Below are 17,500 nucleotides of genomic sequence, written 5' to 3'. Positions count from 1 at the left end.
ACGGTAACATAAACCAAAAATTTGTAAATGGATATAAATCAGTGTATTATAGCAAAAAAATTTTTTTTTTTATAAATAACATACAACAAATTTTAATATACTTTTGTTAAATTTAATCTTATTTACAAAAGTTTAAAACCCGCACATCGAGCGGGTCCTTATTTAGTCATATATAAATGATTAATTGTCATGCCGTGATCACCTTTTCCTTTAAAATCAGGTCATGTATAAGGCTTACAGATTCTTTCACACAACATAAGAAACACTAAGTTTTTTGTTTATTCATGATTATATTATATACATAGATAAATAAAAAGCTGCTAATCAAGAACCATACAAAGGATCGAAGACACAAACTCTCCAATACAACTGCCCCTTTTATCATATTCATATATATACATAGACTATATAGTGCTATAGCATAACATACCAAAATAATAAAAGAACATGCATGTAATACATATATGTACAAAGTAACATTTTAATTTGAACAAGATGCGGTACACTTGGTCGTACAGTCAAATGAACATCCTCCGCTACGGCTGGTGCTTTTATAACCATCCTTGTTAACGTTGGTTGATTTGTAGCACTGCTCGGGACACGTCAGTTTCTTACCGCTACAAGGTCCTTGCGCCGAGCAGGTATGTGTCGGATTCATCACATCTCCAGAAGCGAATCCTCCTCCAGAACCACCAGAGGTCCCCGAAAACCCATGAAACCCAGATTTGGATCCAAACATCTGACTGAATCCACCATCCCAAAGTTGACGACTAGCTTGAGATGCTGAGACGAAGATTATTATTAGAAGAAAAGGTAAAAGGATCGATTTTGTAAACATTTTGTTGTTCTTGTTGTTGTGCGTGTAGATTGGTTGTTGTGAGGTTATGGCATATATATATAACATATTCTGACTAGATATATGGCCTGTGATTTTCTTAAGCTATTTAAAGAAAGAGACAATGAGAAAATTTAGGCAGACTACAATTATTTGGGAAAGCTGTCTAATTTTAGATTAATTATAGAGGGTCAGATTATTGGCCGGAGTAGTGTATGCAACTAAGAAACTGTGTAAACATTCTTGTAATCATCCCAATTATAATAAAACGGAAATACACAACATAGTTTTATAGACTATATAGTTTTAATAAGTTGGTTACAAATAGGTTATAGATTACGTGATAGATTAATTGATTACAAGTTAAATACTGGATGCAACTTTAATTTATTTCCGAAAATCTTAAAGATTATATTTTAAAGAATCATTTGATATCATCTAACATACCATATTAATTTCTTTTATTAAATTATTCATCCATATTAACATCTTTTGATATCTAATTTAACATATTAATTTGTTAATTATCATTATACTTAACCTCTCATTTTTATATATGAGTCTATTTTGTGAAACAAATAAATTCCCATATTATTTATTATAATTAAAAATAGTTTTATTTCCGGATATAACATAAGTTGAATTTTTAAAAAACAAATATAAATTATCCAATCTATAAAATATTCAAGCTTTAGTAATATTATTCCTTAAAAATAATATCTATTGAACTAAAAATTTTACTGAGTAACAGGTTAAAATTTGAATATTTAAATTCAATTTCATATTTTTTGTTGAATTTTTAAATTTTATATAATATAATAAACTTTAAATAATTTCTTTTGAAATATTTTTAAAATATTGAAACTTGATATAAAAGTTAGAAACTATAAACACTCTAAATTGACTTTTTATAGCAATGTCAATAGAATATCACTATAATATGAAAGAATTTCAAGAAACCAAGTATATTAAAACAAAAAGTATAACAATATATTAAATTACTTATAATATAATAACTCACTTTTTAAAAAACAAATTTACAAAATTATGTCTTATAAGAACATTCAAGTCATGATGTAGAATATACATTGTTGAAATAACTCACATACATAAACTAATACAATGTATTATAATTTTATTTAAAATATAAAATATATAAAATCTATACTATTAAAAGGGAAGCATTTTTAGTAAAAAGACATAGGGTTAAACATTATTACAATGAAATGCCACTGAAAACAAAATAAGGATATGTAAAAAATGTGTATCCAAACAGATTGATATTAATAGGAGTCAAACAGATTGATATAAGTGGTATTAGCCGATTCAAAATAAAAGCATATAAATTGTAACACCCGCAAACCAAAACTGTGCATTTTGGGGGAGGGTGTCGGTCGACACCAAGGTGGTGTCGGTCGACACCAAGATGGTGTCGGTCGATACCAAGGTGGTGTCGGTCGACACCAATATTTCTGGTTCGGTCAGTTCGATTTAATTATCGATTTGGACCAGTTTGGTTTAGAGAAAACCATTGAACTGAGATATTAAAGTGTGGAAACGACCTAGGTCGTGTTTTTGTTTTGTCTCACGCCGTTTTTGAGAAAACAAAGAGAGAAAAGTGTCCTTGGGGTTCTAGAGAGAGATTGGGAGATTTGTTGGCTTTTGTTGGGAGATTTGGAGCTAGGAAGGAACTTGAAGCTTGATAGGAAGGTCGGATTCATTGCTGTTGGTCAGAATCTTCCTGCAAAGAGGTGAGTGCATGATCATGGCTGATCTAAGCATGTGATTCCTTGTTCTTGCTTGTTTGTTGCTGTTTTTGTCTGTTTTTCTTGCTGGGATTGATTGCTACAGGTTCCTACGGACGTATATGGCTTGGGTTTTGAGTATCGGGCGATTTGGTGGAGTTTGGGAGCGAGATTCGACTCTCGGATTCGTGTGGATAGCGGTGGGGTAGTGTCGGTCGACACCAAGAGCCAGTGTCGGTCAACACTTGGCTGGTGTCGGTCAACACCTCCCTTCCAACGAGATGATGTTTATTTTCCTGGTTTGTATGTTTTGTTTGTTGATTGTTTGAAACATTGGAATTACAGTTGCTTGTATGTATAGCCCAGTAGATGAGAGGATTGCCTCACTGGGTGTTTATAAAATACTCATGCATCTCAATTTGTGTTTGTGGTGCAGGTAAAGGCAAAGTGTGTGACCGTGGAATCAAGGCAATGAAGAGGAGGATGTTCTAGGGACTCGATTGGTTGTTGTCTGGCATTGCTAGGTTGCTAGAGTTGGGTCATTAGAAACATTACTAGGTTGCTGGTTCTATGACTCATGTTAGTTGAATTTTGGATATTGTTTATGTTATAATTATTGGATTATTATTAGATATTTATTGGATATTGGTATTGGTTATTTCCGCTGTTGATTGTGATTGTGTTTAGGTGGCTAGTGGGTATGGGACCACTAGTTGTAGTTTATTTATTTATTTCTTATTATTATTATTTATTTATTTATTATTTTAAAAAAAACGGGTCGGGTCGTTTCAATTTGGTATCAGAGCCCTTACGGTTCTAGGTTTGGGTTCACTAGGCTTTGTGTTGTAGATGTTTGGGATTTTCATACTTTGATTGATTATGTGAGTTAGTCAATTGTGAGTGGCATGGAGTCCTAGAATATTCTCTTCGAGCCTACTGTGTGATTCCACAGTGAGTTTATGTTTTTTTTGTTATGTTAAGATTGTTTGCTTAGTCTTCTGTTCATGGTAGTGCAGATGGCTAGAGGTGGTGTTGTTGCTGGTCGTGGACACGGACGTGTTCGTGGTAGGGGCAGAGGCCCAGCAGTGAGTAATATTGCGGACCAGAGTGTGACAGTTGAGGGTGTTGGAGAGTCGCAGGGTGTTCAGGAGGATTCCATGAGTGTGGCCGGAGGGGGCGGTATTGATGCTTGAGAGGCCGGTAATGCTAGGGTCCCGGGAGTGGGAGTTCCAGCAGGTGGAGTCCCTGGAGCTGATTTTGCGGCTTTGCTAGCACAGTTGTTGGAACGGTTGCTAGCAGTGGTACCGGCTCAGGCTCAGGTAGTGCCACCAGTGGTGGCGGAGGAGCGGCAGCCAGTGGCTGCAGATGCAGGAGCACATGGACGTTATTTGTCCATGCTCAAGGAGATGAAGGGCATCGAGACTGCACGGTTTTCGGATGGTACAGATCATACTGCTGCAGATGCGTGGAGAATGAGTGTGGAACGTAACTTCCAGACTCTGAGATGTCCTGAGGAGTTTTGGGTGGACATAGGGGTCCACCACTTGGTTGGTGATGCTCAGGTGTGGTGGAGATCAGTGGCTGCTAGGAGAGTGAAGAGGGAGATGACTTGGGCTGACTTCATGGGAGAGTTCAACTGCAAGTACTTTCCGAGAGAGGCATTGGACCGGTTGGAGGTGTAATTTCTTCAGTTATCTCAGGGGACGCGGTCAGTGCGGGAGTTGGACTTGGAGTTAAGTCGACTTCTATCTCATGGGGGTCAGGCTATGGAGTCTGAGAGGCTCAGATCAGGAGGTTTTTGAGGGCCCTACATTACGATTGAGGGTTCACTGTAGAGGGCGGAGCTATGCTACGCGTGCAGAGCTGGTTGAGACTGCGGCAGAGATCGAGGAGGACATCCAGGCACAGACAGTGGTGGTTAGTCCAGCAGTTCAGCCTAGTAAGGCTCAGCATCATGGAGGTTCTAGCAGGGGCCGCAAGCCTGTGCAGGGAACCAAGAGGAGGTGGGAGGCTATGCAGAGGCGGAGTGGTGCGAGTTGCTTTGGGTGTGGGAGCAAGGATCACAAGATTGCTAGCTGTCTCAAGAGGAGTGCCCCGAAGGCAGCGGCTCGTGAATGCTATCATTGCAGGGAGCCAGGGCACATCAGGCCCCTGTGTCCCAAGTTGCATCCGGTGGCAGTGGCAGCGTTGTAGCAGGTGCAGCCTGGAGGGCAGCAGGTGGCACGGATTGAGCAAGCGCCACTGGTGTACTCGACTGCAGAGATTGGTGGAACCAGTGTCTGGGCGATTACATGGACCTTGTTGGTGGGCGGGTTTAGTTCTCACGTTATGTTTGATTCTGGAGTTTCTCATATTTTCATTACTCCGGAGTGTGCAGAGAGCGCGGGAATCAGAGGGGATCTCGGGGAGCATACAGGAGCTGTCAGAGTTGCGGGAGGCAAGTTCCTGAGAGTTATTGGACAAGCTAGAGGAGTTGGTATTCAGATCGCAGGAGAGTCATGGGCAGCGGATTTGCTTATCAGTCCAGTGGAGTTGTATGATGTTATTCTCGGGATGGATTGGTTGCATCGGCATATGGTGCATTTGGATTGCCATCAGGGTAGAGTGGAGTTTGAGCGTCTAGGAGGGAAGTTGGTTTTTCAGGGTATTAGACCGACTTCAGGGAGTCTCGTGATCTCGGCCATTCAAGCTGGGAAGATGATCGAGAAGGGCCGTGAGGCTTATTTGGTTATTATATCAATGCCAGAGTCAGTGGGGAAGTCAGGTTGTTGAGGAATTTGAGGATGTGTTTCAGTCATTGCAAGGATTACCACCATCTCGATCTGATCCTTTCACGATTGAACTGGAACCGGGGACGATGCCGTTATCCAAGACTCCTTACAGAATGGCTCCAGCAGAGATGGCAGAGCTGAAGAAGCAGCTAAAGGATATGTTGAGTAAGGGATTCATCCGTCCTAGTGTATCACCTTGGGGAGCGCTGGTGTTATTTGTCAAGAAGAAAGATGGGAGTTTCCGGTTGTGTATTGATTAGCGGGGTTTGAACTGGGTCACTGTGAAGAAAAAGTACCCTCTTTACAGGATCGATGAGTTGTTGGATCAGTTGAGGGGTGCTACTTGGTTCTCCAAGGTAGATCTGGCGTCGGGTTATCATCAGATACCGATAGATGAGGCAGATGTGAGGAAGACGGCTTTCAGGATGAGATATGGGCATTATGAGTTCGTGGTGATGTCTTATGGGTTGACTAACACGCCACCAGCGTTTCTGAGGTTGATGAACAGTGTATTTCAGGAGTTTCTGGACGTGTCCGTCATTATTTTCATCGACGATATCCTGGTATTTTCTATGAGTCCTGAAGAACATGCAGTGCATTTGAGGGCAGTTCTAGAGAAGTTGCGGGAGCAGAAGTTGTTTGCTAAGTTGAGCAAGTGCAGTTTTTGGCAGCGTGAGATGAGTTTTCTGGGTCACATTGTTTCTGCAGAGGGAGTTTCTGTTGATCCGAAGAAGATTCAGACTATCAGGGATTGGCCTGACCGCAGAATGCAACAGAGATCAAGAGTTTCCTTGGTTTGGCAGGTTACTACAGAAGGTTTGTTCAGGGTTTTGCAAGTAGGGCACACCCTATGACTAAGTTGACAGCGAAGGATGTTCCTTTTGTTTGGACACAGGAGTGTGAGGAGGACTTTGCAAGCCTTAAGGAGATGTTGACTACTACGCCAGTGTTGGCATTACCAGAGTAGGGATAACCGTATGTGGTTTATACTGATGCATCTAAAGTTGGGTTGAGGTGTGTGTTGATGCAGCATGAGAAGGTAATTGCCTACGCTTCGCGGCAGTTGCGGAATGAGGGCAACTATCCTACTCATGATTTGGAGATGGCTGCTATAGTTTTTCCCCAGAAGATTTGGAGATATTATCTTTATGGTGAAAATGTACAGGTGTTTATAGATCATAAGAGCCTGAAGTATATATTCACTCAGCCCGAGCTGAACTTGAGGCAGAGGCGGTGGATGAAGCTGGTGGCGGATTATGATTTAGAGATAGCCTATCACCCTGGTAAGGCTAACTTAGTTGTAAATGCTCTGAGTCGGAAGAGGATAGCTTCGGCTCAGGAGCTTGAGATGGAGTGATGTGATCACGGGATCGGTCATGCGTCCGGGACGCTCGAGCCGGACCCAGGCACCTCTCGGACACGCGTATCACCCGTCAGACAACTTGGAGCCGGCAATCTTAGGATCATTCCCGGTGCAACCACTCGGACCAAAAGCTCATATAGGACTCCAAGATCAAGCACTGCGTTCAAGCGTTCATCTAAGAAGACCAAGAAACCGTTTCGGCCAAGGCAACCATCGGCTAGATTGTCCGGCCTTCGTCCTAACCCAAGGACGAGGGCTCCAAAGTTGTTAGAATCATGACTCGTACTCTTTTTCCTTACTTCGGGTTTTTCCCATTTTGTTTATCGAAGAGGGTTTTAACGAGGCGACGAGTTCTGACGCACAACGCCACGTTTTGAAGCCAATGAAGTGGTTCCCGCGTCCAGCCTAAAAACGTGACCTATTTTAGCTTTTTCCCTTAAGCTTTGCGTTTTGGACTTGTCCAGATCCTTCCTTTTTGAATGTTGGGATAGTGTGACGTGTGTGGCCTTGTTTAAACCACAAAGAGGGACGACGTGTTCACCGTCTGTGGAGAAGCGTCGAGGGCAAATGTGTGCGGACCATAGCGAGTCCGTGTGCCCTAGGCTCCCCCCTCACACTATTTAAACCCTTCTCTTACTTTGTAAAACTCAGACTTGAAGATTGAATTAAATTCACAAAGAGAGAATCTTTGTTTCTTGTCTCGCCTCTCTCCCTAGCCCAAGTCCGGGACTTGGCTACCGAGAAACCCTAGCCGATCTCGAACCGGTTTTGACATCGACAAGTTCGACCGTATCACGAGCCGAGCCATCTCTCGTGTGTCGTTGCATCATCCCACCCATCTATCTGTTGCGTCCGTCATCCATCCGTACGCTGCGTCCCATTCGACCATTTCCTCGGGAATTGATCGGTTCGAGTTTCTTACCAAGTCGTCCTCCCATCCGACCATCTTTCCCAGAGATCGCCGAGTCGAGTTTCTCATCGGTCGATCCACCCTCGTTCCACCTTGCGCACCACTCTCGATCTTTCCGCCTTCCCCCGTTTCGTCTCGGTCCATCCGCATCAACCCCCCCCCAGCGATCCGTCCGAGCAACAAGACCGAGGCTTCTGTGCATCTCACGAATCCTCGATCTCTCTCTCACAAATCTCGTCTCCGCTTCGATCCCATCGACTCTAGTGAACCAAGGTCAAGTTCCTCACTCGATTCACTAGCCGCCTACGACTCCCACCGATCTTTCCTCCGCATCCGTCCATCCGCTATCGCATTCGTCCCATCCAATCGATCCGTTTGTGGCTTCACGACCGTTCTCTCGATCGGCTTGTTTTAATCGCTTCAAACTTCATTTCCCTCGTTTGAATCTTCCCAAGATTCGACCCCTAGAAGCTTGACCGAGGAAAGTCTCACCAAACTCGACTTGTCCGAGAAAGCTTCGTCCAACCGTTCCGCATCCGCGTCCCTGGGTCACATCAGTTGGTATCAGAGCTCTAAAAGCTCCTGACTCAAAGCTTGTGTCTTTCTAACCCAGAAACTCATTTCTTTGTTTAAGTTTTCGTCTTTGTGTCTTTGCGATTCCTTAGTTTTGTCTTTGGCGTCGTTAGGTCCGATAGTTTTTGATTTACGCATAGTGGTCTCGATTAGGTCGTTGTTCTATCGTTGCTCTGTCTATTTATGGGTTTTGTTCGTCGTTGTTCTTGTCTAGGACTCCTTAGACTCATTAAGTAGCGTCTTTCATTTCTTGTTTGTGTTGTGGTCCCAAAGTTTTTGCTTTTTGTGTGTGAGTTTGCTTTTAGGCGCGTGTAGTCTCTTTTGTTTGGTCTTAGGTTGTTGTTTTGCCTTGCTGTCCTCAAACTTTGACTGCTGCCTAGAAAATATCTTATATGCTGACTTTTGACGCGTTTACTAACGAATATTCGTTTTTGTTTTGACGAGGTACCATCGCCACGTCTCGATCGATCCTTTGGTCGAGCCATCGGTCATACCGCTCACGTGACGTCTGAACGTATAGCCGTATCCGCGTATCATCGTCCAGCGAACGTATCAAGTATCGCGTATCATCGTCGAACGCTTGTATCATCGGACATCTGTACCAGCCGCCTGAGCCGTTGTTCGCACTACCGTCTGTACCAACGTCCGACAACCGTTGGCCGTCCGTACCATCATCCGAACATCACCGGCCGTCCGTACCAGCCTTCTATACCGTCGTACGTATCGACGCCGTCCACCGATTATCGTCCATACCATCGACGATATCCGACAGCCATCCGCACCATCAACCAAACTCCGTCCCAAGACCGCTTCCAAGACCCCGATCAACATGCAACGTTTGATTCCACACTGATCAAGCATGGAATATGATGGGAACGATTCCGAGTTGGGATCGGGGTATGATGAAGACCTTGGCCTAGATCCGGAGCAAGAGGCCGCCGAGGACGATCTATGGTACGATGAACACTATGGAACCGATCCGGAGCCAGCGACTAACAAGAACGCATCCTGGTACGAGGACTTTGAAGAAGACCCGGTACCAGAGGAGCATGAGCATGGATCACTAGACTACTATTGGCTGTCTATGTCATGAGCTACGCGCCATAGCGAACCAAGGGTGAATCTCTACGATGATTCCAATAGTGATGACTTGGGTTCTTACTATACACCGTCCGCATATCCTCGAGAGCCCAAAGAGACGTACTCGAGATGCACCCGAGAGATTCCGACCTGGTCACCGTACGCAACATCCAGCAAGTCAAGTGCTTACCGTACCCAGAATCAAGGTCTTCCGAGCTGGTGTCCGCGTGCATCACCGGTCAACCAGTCAAGCCGCGGTCAAGATAAAGCCAAGGTGAGCACTGAGGGTTCTCGGACTAAATCAAGGGAACACGCCTCAAGGAAGCCGATGCATTCTCCCGATCACCAAGCCGCAAGGAGAAAGGAGCCTTCTACCGAACCACTCAGTACCAGAGACGCTTTGATCTCTCTCCAACGCGGACTTCAAGACATCAACGACAGGCTTGACCGGTTTGAATCGACGTCAACTCGTAATCGGATTGAGAGACGCTCGAGTATCCACCACAACCGGAACCGAGAAATTCCTACTTGTTCTCCAATTGCGTCCACTCGGGAACAGATACCACGGCGCCAGTACCGTGAACCATCTCGTACGATGGCTCCGCGGTCAAGTCACAACTCGGTCTGTATTGAGCGATCAAGAAGGACGTATGTTCCTCCAGTCCAGTACCGAGAGCTGCCAACGCTGTACAAGGAACCGGCCCCAGGAGAAGTTCGACCCGAGGTCATACCAACGCCGAAGACGTCAAGGACGCAACAAGACCGTGAGCTGAACGTAGGACTTGATTTTTATCAGCAAATCAGTCCTAAGAAAGCCTTTGATCCGGGAGGAATCAAAGAGACGCCAGCCAAGCCTCCTGACCGCCAAGCTCGCGTACTCAGAGACACAAATCCCAGCCGATACGTGGAACAAGGTCAGTTCCTTGCTGCTCTTGACGACCGAGCCAACGCTCAACCGCCGCGTTTGGAGCCAACCATGGTACGTGAATCCTCATCCGAGACGCATACCGAGTCACTAGGCGAGGTCAAAGACGAGTCTGTCCGCGCAATCAGTTCCCTGTCCGGTAACCACTCGGTAATGGGGAGTTTCAAGTTAGGTGGGCCACTGGAGTTGGCCATTGATGGATCTTTTCACTTGGTATTGTTCATGACTACTTCAAGTAGAAAGCTCAAGCTGGGAGTCGCCTATACCGAGCCATCCTTCTCCACTCTTAGCGCCAAGGCCTTTACCGCACAAGATCCAATGGCGACGCATTTGTCCAACTTTGGTGCGGATCAAACCTTTGTGTGGCATCCAGGAGAGTCTCAGCAAGCCACCACGGTTCAAGAAGGGATCGGAGCAACGAACGCCACTGGCTTTACCGGGGAAGTCTTATCCTTTTCTCTTAAGGCCTTACTATTTCCTTTTGATCTCGGTAAATTAAACCGCTGTTGAACCGTCGATGCTGCTGATTCGGGTTTACTTATTTTGATCCAGGCGTTGAGTCGAGTTTTGAGGTCAAAACTTCTAGAAGAGGGAGGGAATGATGTGATCACGGGATCTGGCATGCGTCCGGGACGCTCGAGCCGGACCCAGACACCTCTCGGACACGCGTATCACCCGTCGGACAACTTAGAGCTGGCAATCTTAGGATCATTCCCGGTGCAACCACTCGGACCAAGAGTTCATATAGGACTCAAAGATCAAGCACTGCGTTCAAGCGTTCATCTAAGAAGACCAAGAAACCGTTTCGGCCAAGGCAACCATCGGCTAGATCGTCCGGCCTTCTTCCTAACCATAGGACAAGGGCGCCAAAGACGTTAGAATCATGACTCGTACTCTTTTTCCTTACTTCGGGTTTTTTCCATGTGGTTTACCGAAGAGGGTTTTAACGAGGCGACGAGTTCTGACCCACAACGCCGCGTTTTGAAGCCAATGACGTGGTTCCCGCGTCCAGCTTAAGGACGTGGCCTATTTTAGCTTTTTCCCTTAAGCTTTGCGTTTTGGACTTGTCTAGATCCTTCCTTTTTGAACGTTGGGATAGTGTGACGTGTGTGGCCTTGTTTAAACCACAAAGAGGGATGACGTGTTCACCGTCTGTGGAGACGCGTCGAGGGTAAACGTGTGCGGACCATAGCGAGTCCGCGTGTCCTAGGCTCCCTCTAAACCCTCACATTATTTAAACCCTTCTCTTACTTTGTAAAACTCAGACTTGAAGATTGAATTAAATTCACAAAGAGAGAATCTTTGTTTCTTGTCTCGCCTCTCTCCCTAGCCCAAGTCCGGGACTTGGCTACCAAGAAACCCTAGCCGATCTCGAACCGGGTTCGACATCGACTAGTTTGACCGTATCACAAGCCGAGCCATCTCTCGTGTGTCGTCGAATCATCCCACCCATCTATCAGTTGCGTCCGTCGTCCATCCGTATGCTGCGTCCCATTCGACCATTTCCTCGGGAATCGATCAGTTCGAGTTTCTTACCGAGTCGTCCTCCCATCCGACCATCTTTCCCAGAGATCGCCGAGTCGAGTTTCTCATCGGTCGATCCACCCTCGTTCCACCTCGCGCACCACTCTTGATCTTTCCACGTTCCCTCGTTTCATCTCGGTCCATCCACATCGACCCCTCCCCATCGATCCGTCCGAACGACAAGACTGAGGCTTCCGTGCATCTCACAAATTCTCGATCTCTCTCCCTCAAATCTTGTCTCTGCTTTGATCCCATCGTCTCTAGTGAACCAAGGTCGAGTTCCTCACTCGATTCACTAGCCGCCTTCGACGCCCACTGATCTTTCCCTCCGCATCCGTCCATCCGCTACCGTATCCGTCCCATCCGATCGATCCGTTTGTGGCTTCACGACCGTTCTCTCGATCGGCTCGTTTGAATCGCTTCAAACTTCATTTCCCTCGTTTGAATGTTCCCAAGATTCGACCCCTAGAAGCTTGACCGAGGAAAGTCTCACCAAACTCAACTTGTCCGAGAAAGCTTCGTCCCACCATTCCGCATATGCGTCCTCGGGTCACATCATGGAGTCTCTGGTAGGAGAGATCAGTGCTTTGAGGTTATGTGCTGTGTCTCAGGAGCCGTTGGGTTTGGAGGCGGTTGATAGAGCAGATCTTCTGAGTAGGGTGCGTTTGGCTCAGGAGAAGGATTTGGGGCTGGTAAATGCCTCTAAGGATGTTGATTCAGAGTATCAGGTCTCAGATAATGGTACTATCTTGGTGCACTGTCGGAATTGTGTGCCCTAGGATGAGGAGTTGAGGCAGGAGATCCTAAGAGAGGCTCATCCGAGCAAGTTTTCTATTCATCCAGGAGTGACTAAGATGTACCGTGATCTCAAGAGGTACTATCACTGGGTCAGGATGAAGAAGGATGTAGCTAGTTGGGTCGCGAGGTGCGATGTGTGTCAGCTAGTGAAGGCTGAGCATCAGGTTCATGTCGGGTTACTGAAGAGTCTACCCATTCTTGAGTGGAAGTGGGATATAATCACTATGGGTTTTGTGGTAGGATTGCCAGCGTCTCGGACTTTTGATGCTATCTGGGTCATTGTGGACCGGTTGACTAAGTCAGCACATTTTCTGGCCATTAAGAAGACTAATGGAGCAGCGGTCTTGGCTAAGAAGTAGTGAAGGAGATAGTCAAGTTGCATGGGATGCCAGCGATTATTTTGTCTGATAGGGACTCTAAGTTCACTTCGGTGTTCAAGAAGGCATTTCAGGCAGAGATGGACACTAAGGTGCATATGATTACAACTTATCATCCCCACACCGATGGACAGTCAGAGAGGACGATCCAGACGCTGGAGGATTTGCTGAGGATGTGTGTGTTGGATTGGGGTGGCCATTGGGCAAATCACCTGAACCTGGTAGAGTTTGCTTACAACAACAGTTATCAGGCGAGTATTAAGATGGCTCCTTATGAGGCTTTGTCTAGGAGACCATGCCGTACGCCGTTATGCTGGACTCAGGTGGGGGAAAGGAGCATGTTCGGAGCGGATTTTGTTCAGGAGACCTCAGAGAAGATTCGGGCTCTCAAGCTGAACATGAAGGAGGCTCAGGATATGCAGAGGAGTTATGCTGATAGGAGGATGAGAGATCTTGAGTATCAGGTAGGAGACAGAGTGTACCTCAAGATGGCTATGTTGCGGGGTCCGAACAGGTTATTGACAGAGACTAAGTTGACAGCTTGTCATGTGGGAAGGTTTTTAAAGGGTGGGGACCAGGGTTTGAGGAACGTCTGGCGCACCAATAACCTACTGGTAGATTAGGATATCCACAGTGATGGGTTAGGATCGATGCCCTGCAGGGCCAGCTTGGGGTCCATTGGGACTGCTAGCGGGGGGCTAGCAGGGTCCGCGGACCGTCTGTTAGGGCAAGCTAGCAGGGGCTAGTGGGGTCCACGAGATGGGTTGTGACATAAAAATCTCAATTGGTGACAGCTTGTCCTGTGGGAAGGTTGTTAAAGGGTGGGGACCAGGGTTCGAGGAACGCATGGCGCACCAATAACCTACTGGTGGATTTGGACATCTATAGTGATGGATTAGGATCGATGCCCTGCATTGCCAGCTTGGGGTCCGTTGGACGGCTAGCGGGGGGCTAGCAGGATCCATGGACGGTCCGTTGGGGCAAGCTAGCGGGGGGCTAGTAGGGTCCACGGGACGGGTTGTCACAGTAAGTAAGTTGGTCTGTTTGGCAAAATAGGTAACCTGAAACCTCTAATTGATTAAGAGAATTGGCAAATCGTAAACCATCAAAACCCTTTTTTCTTTACTCCTCTTTCACTTTTACGAAGTTTTAAACCAAAAAAATTTCTCGCTCGATTCAGAACCATTTGCAAAAATTGGAACACACTCTTTGAAACGACCGACCCGTTTTTTTTAAGTAATAAATAATAATAATAATAATAATAATAATAATAATAATAATAATAATAATAATAATAATAATAATAATAATAGTAATAATAATAATAATAATAATAATAATAATAATAATAATAATAATAATAATAATAATAATAATAATAATAATAATAATAATAATAATAATAATAATAATAATAATAATAAACACTCTACAACTAGTGGTCCCATGTCCACTAGCCACCTAACCACAATCACACAACAGCAGAGAACATAAAGGATAAAATTAAACCAATAAATATCCAATAATTAAATAACCAATATTCAATGTATAACAAATATCCAATAACCAAACAACAGAAAACATAGAAACAGCAACCTAGTAATGTTCTAATGACCCAACTCTACCAACTTAGCAATGCAGACAACAACTAATCGAGTCCCTAGAACATCCTCCTCTTCATTGCCTTGATTCCACGATCACACTTTGCCTTTACCTGCACCACAAACACGAATTGAGATGCACAAGTATATTATAAACACTTAGTGAAGCAATCCTCCCATCTATTGGGCTATACACACAAGCAACTGAGATACCAATGCCTAAAACAATCAACAAACAAAGCAAACAAACCAGGAAACAAACATAGTCTCGCTGGAAGGGAGGTGTCGACCGACACCAGCCAAGTGTCGACCGACACCAGCCAACTGTTGACTGACACTACCCCACAAAGTCGACCGATGCTCGCTCACTGGTGTCGACCGACACCCACCTGGTGTCGATCGACATTGCCTTTGCAATCGCGTTCCGCTCGAAGCTGAGAGTCGAATCTCGCTTCCTAACACCTCCAATCCGTCCAATACTCAATCCCAAAGCAATATGAATCTGTAGGAACCCTATATCAACCATAACATGCAACAAAACACCACAAACAACACCAAACAAGCAAGACAAAGGAAATCTTAAGTTTAGATCCGCCATGGTCATGCACACACCTTTTTGCAGGAAGATCTGACAACTAGCAAAGAATCCAACCCTCCTAGCAAGCTTCTAACACCTTCCCAGCCTCAGATCTCCAAAGAACAATCCAGAAATCTCACAATCTCTCTCAACTATCAAGAACACTTGTTTTTCTCTGTTTTCTCTCAAACGGCGTGAAACAAAACAAAAACACGACCTAGGTCGTTCTCCCACTTTAATATCTCGGTTCAATGGTTTTCCCTAAACCAAACCGACCAAAATCGACAATTAAATCGAACTGGTCGAACCAGAAATTAATGGTGTCGATCGACACCCACCCCCAAAATGCAGAGTTTTGTTCGCGGGTGTTACAAAAAATAACGAGTAGAACCTCATCAACCTAATGGATGGATAAAATAGGCTAATCAAACACAAGCTTACAACAAACATAAATAGAAAGATTGGAAAAACATTAATCGTTGTTGATATATCCATAGGAGCTCAAAGACTGTGACACCTTGTTTTGCGAAAAGGTTTAAAAGAATTGATTTGGCCACATGTGTCACCAAAATGTCCTTATTTTTCGGTCAAGGGTCTTGAGAGAACTTTATGATGGGTGACTTTTCTGGAAGTGATTGTTGGAATTGTGCGAGTGAGAACAAAACACAGAAAAATATCATTTATTGATTTATAGGGTTTTAAAGCCTCTTAAACGTAACAAACCAGCCATCGAATATGGATGGGTCCATGGATCGAGAATAGATATAGGGCCCACTTAAGAAGGTTTATTTATTTGTATGTGTATTTTAGGTAACAATAACCATTTTCAAACAAAGGTATTTGGACAAAAAAGATTTAGTGATCATTTATTTCCAATTTTCCTAGGGATTGACGAGAAAAATAAAGAAAAAATGTAGAAAAGTATTGGACGCAAGATGTCGACACTGAAAAGTATCCTTCTCTAAAAAAATAGTTGCATAAACTCTTGTAATCTTCCAAGATATGCATATTGTTCAACTTCAATCTCTCTATACTTATTAAATTTATTTAAGAAATGTAGTTAAAGTTTAACCCTACGATCATGTGGCATATTACAAAATATTTAATTAATTTAATAACTAACAAAACAAAAATTCATATTGGTTTATAAAATAATGAAATAATATTTTTGAAATTATTTAATAAAATTATTTAACAGAATCTATTTATTGTTTCAGAGATTTTAGGAAACAATAACAAACTATTTACAAAATTATAAAACTTAATTTTATTTATAAAACTAAGATTAAATATTTGCATATCTAAATCATTTAATAATGACAGATATATTTTAAAACTAAGATACAACATTACTTATATTTTAAAAATATTTCTATATATTTATTTAAATAATATTGCTAGAACTTTAACTAGCTTTGATGTGGCATATTACAAAAATTACTATTGCATTTTAGTTAATCTAATAACTAACAAAATAAAAGTTTATATTTTGTTTACAAAATAATAAAACAATATTTTTGAAATTATTTAACAGATTTTATTTATTATTTCAGAAATCTTAGGAAACAATACAAACTATTTAATTAGCTAAAACTTATTTTTTATACACAATATTTACTATATAAACAATACTAAGTGTATAATGTTGACAATATACATATACATAATCTAATTATAATTTTTACATATAAAGTTAATATATACTAACATATTATACCAATAACTGCAACGCTGTTAATATTAACACCAATCACTATTGCAAATTTGGTATATTAAGATTGTTAAACATGATCACATCAGTTTGTAATACCAGATCACATGTCAATACATGTTATGTTGGGTTTTTTTAAGACTTTACCGAATTTATAATTAACGAATTTGATATTGCATCCAAACCGAAATAGTAGTATCAACTACGGATCGAAATCCGAGTATGAAATTAAGTAAATTAAATATACAATTTTATAAAATATATAGAATAAATAATTTATTACTATTATTTTGTACCAAATAAATCCAAATTTACGTAAACTTTTCCCCACACTGCATCTTATCATTTGTAAGTCTACCTTTAACCTTTGTATCCTGAAAAACTATACTTATTCCACTTTGATATGTCTTATTTACAAATAATTCACCATTACATTGATATATATATTTTTGCAATGTTTTGCAAATAATTCACGACAGTAATAGGATCTTTGTGCGAAACATAGAGCAGATCAGGACCGGTACCTGAAAATTAAAGCAAAATTAGGCTCTCAATCACAAAACCCAAATTTAATGATAAGATGCAAAAAACAACAAAACCCACCAGCTGGCTTGTTGTGAGGCTTCTGAAGCTTTCTCTTCTTACGCTTAGGTGAAACATTTGCCCTGGCATTCCGTTGAGCTTGTGAAACCATCCTGCATAATCCAATA

General features: G+C 43.0%; 1 protein-coding gene across 1 annotated transcript; it reads right to left on the bottom strand.

Annotated features, from left to right (window-relative positions):
• Positions 1–256: 256 nt before the first annotated feature.
• LOC104747747 (uncharacterized) lies at positions 257–913 on the bottom strand. The gene has a single exon (XM_010469437.2). It carries the CDS (start codon positions 902–904, stop codon positions 482–484), a length of 423 nt encoding a protein of 140 aa, XP_010467739.2. The 5' UTR covers positions 905–913; the 3' UTR covers positions 257–481.
• Between the last annotated feature and the right edge of the window lie 16,587 nt (positions 914–17,500).

Source organism: Camelina sativa, chromosome 15 (genome assembly GCF_030686135.1).
Source record: "Camelina sativa cultivar CO46 ecotype springtype chromosome 15, ASM3068613v1".
NCBI lineage: Eukaryota > Viridiplantae > Streptophyta > Magnoliopsida > Brassicales > Brassicaceae > Camelina > Camelina sativa.
The sequence above is the reverse complement of the archived record's forward strand: the minus strand, read 5'-3'. Positions and strand labels throughout refer to the sequence as shown.

Coding starts and splice junctions, on each gene's coding strand:
- LOC104747747 (XM_010469437.2), bottom strand. CDS start 904: ATGTTATATATATATGCCATAACCTCACAACAACCAATCTACACGCAC.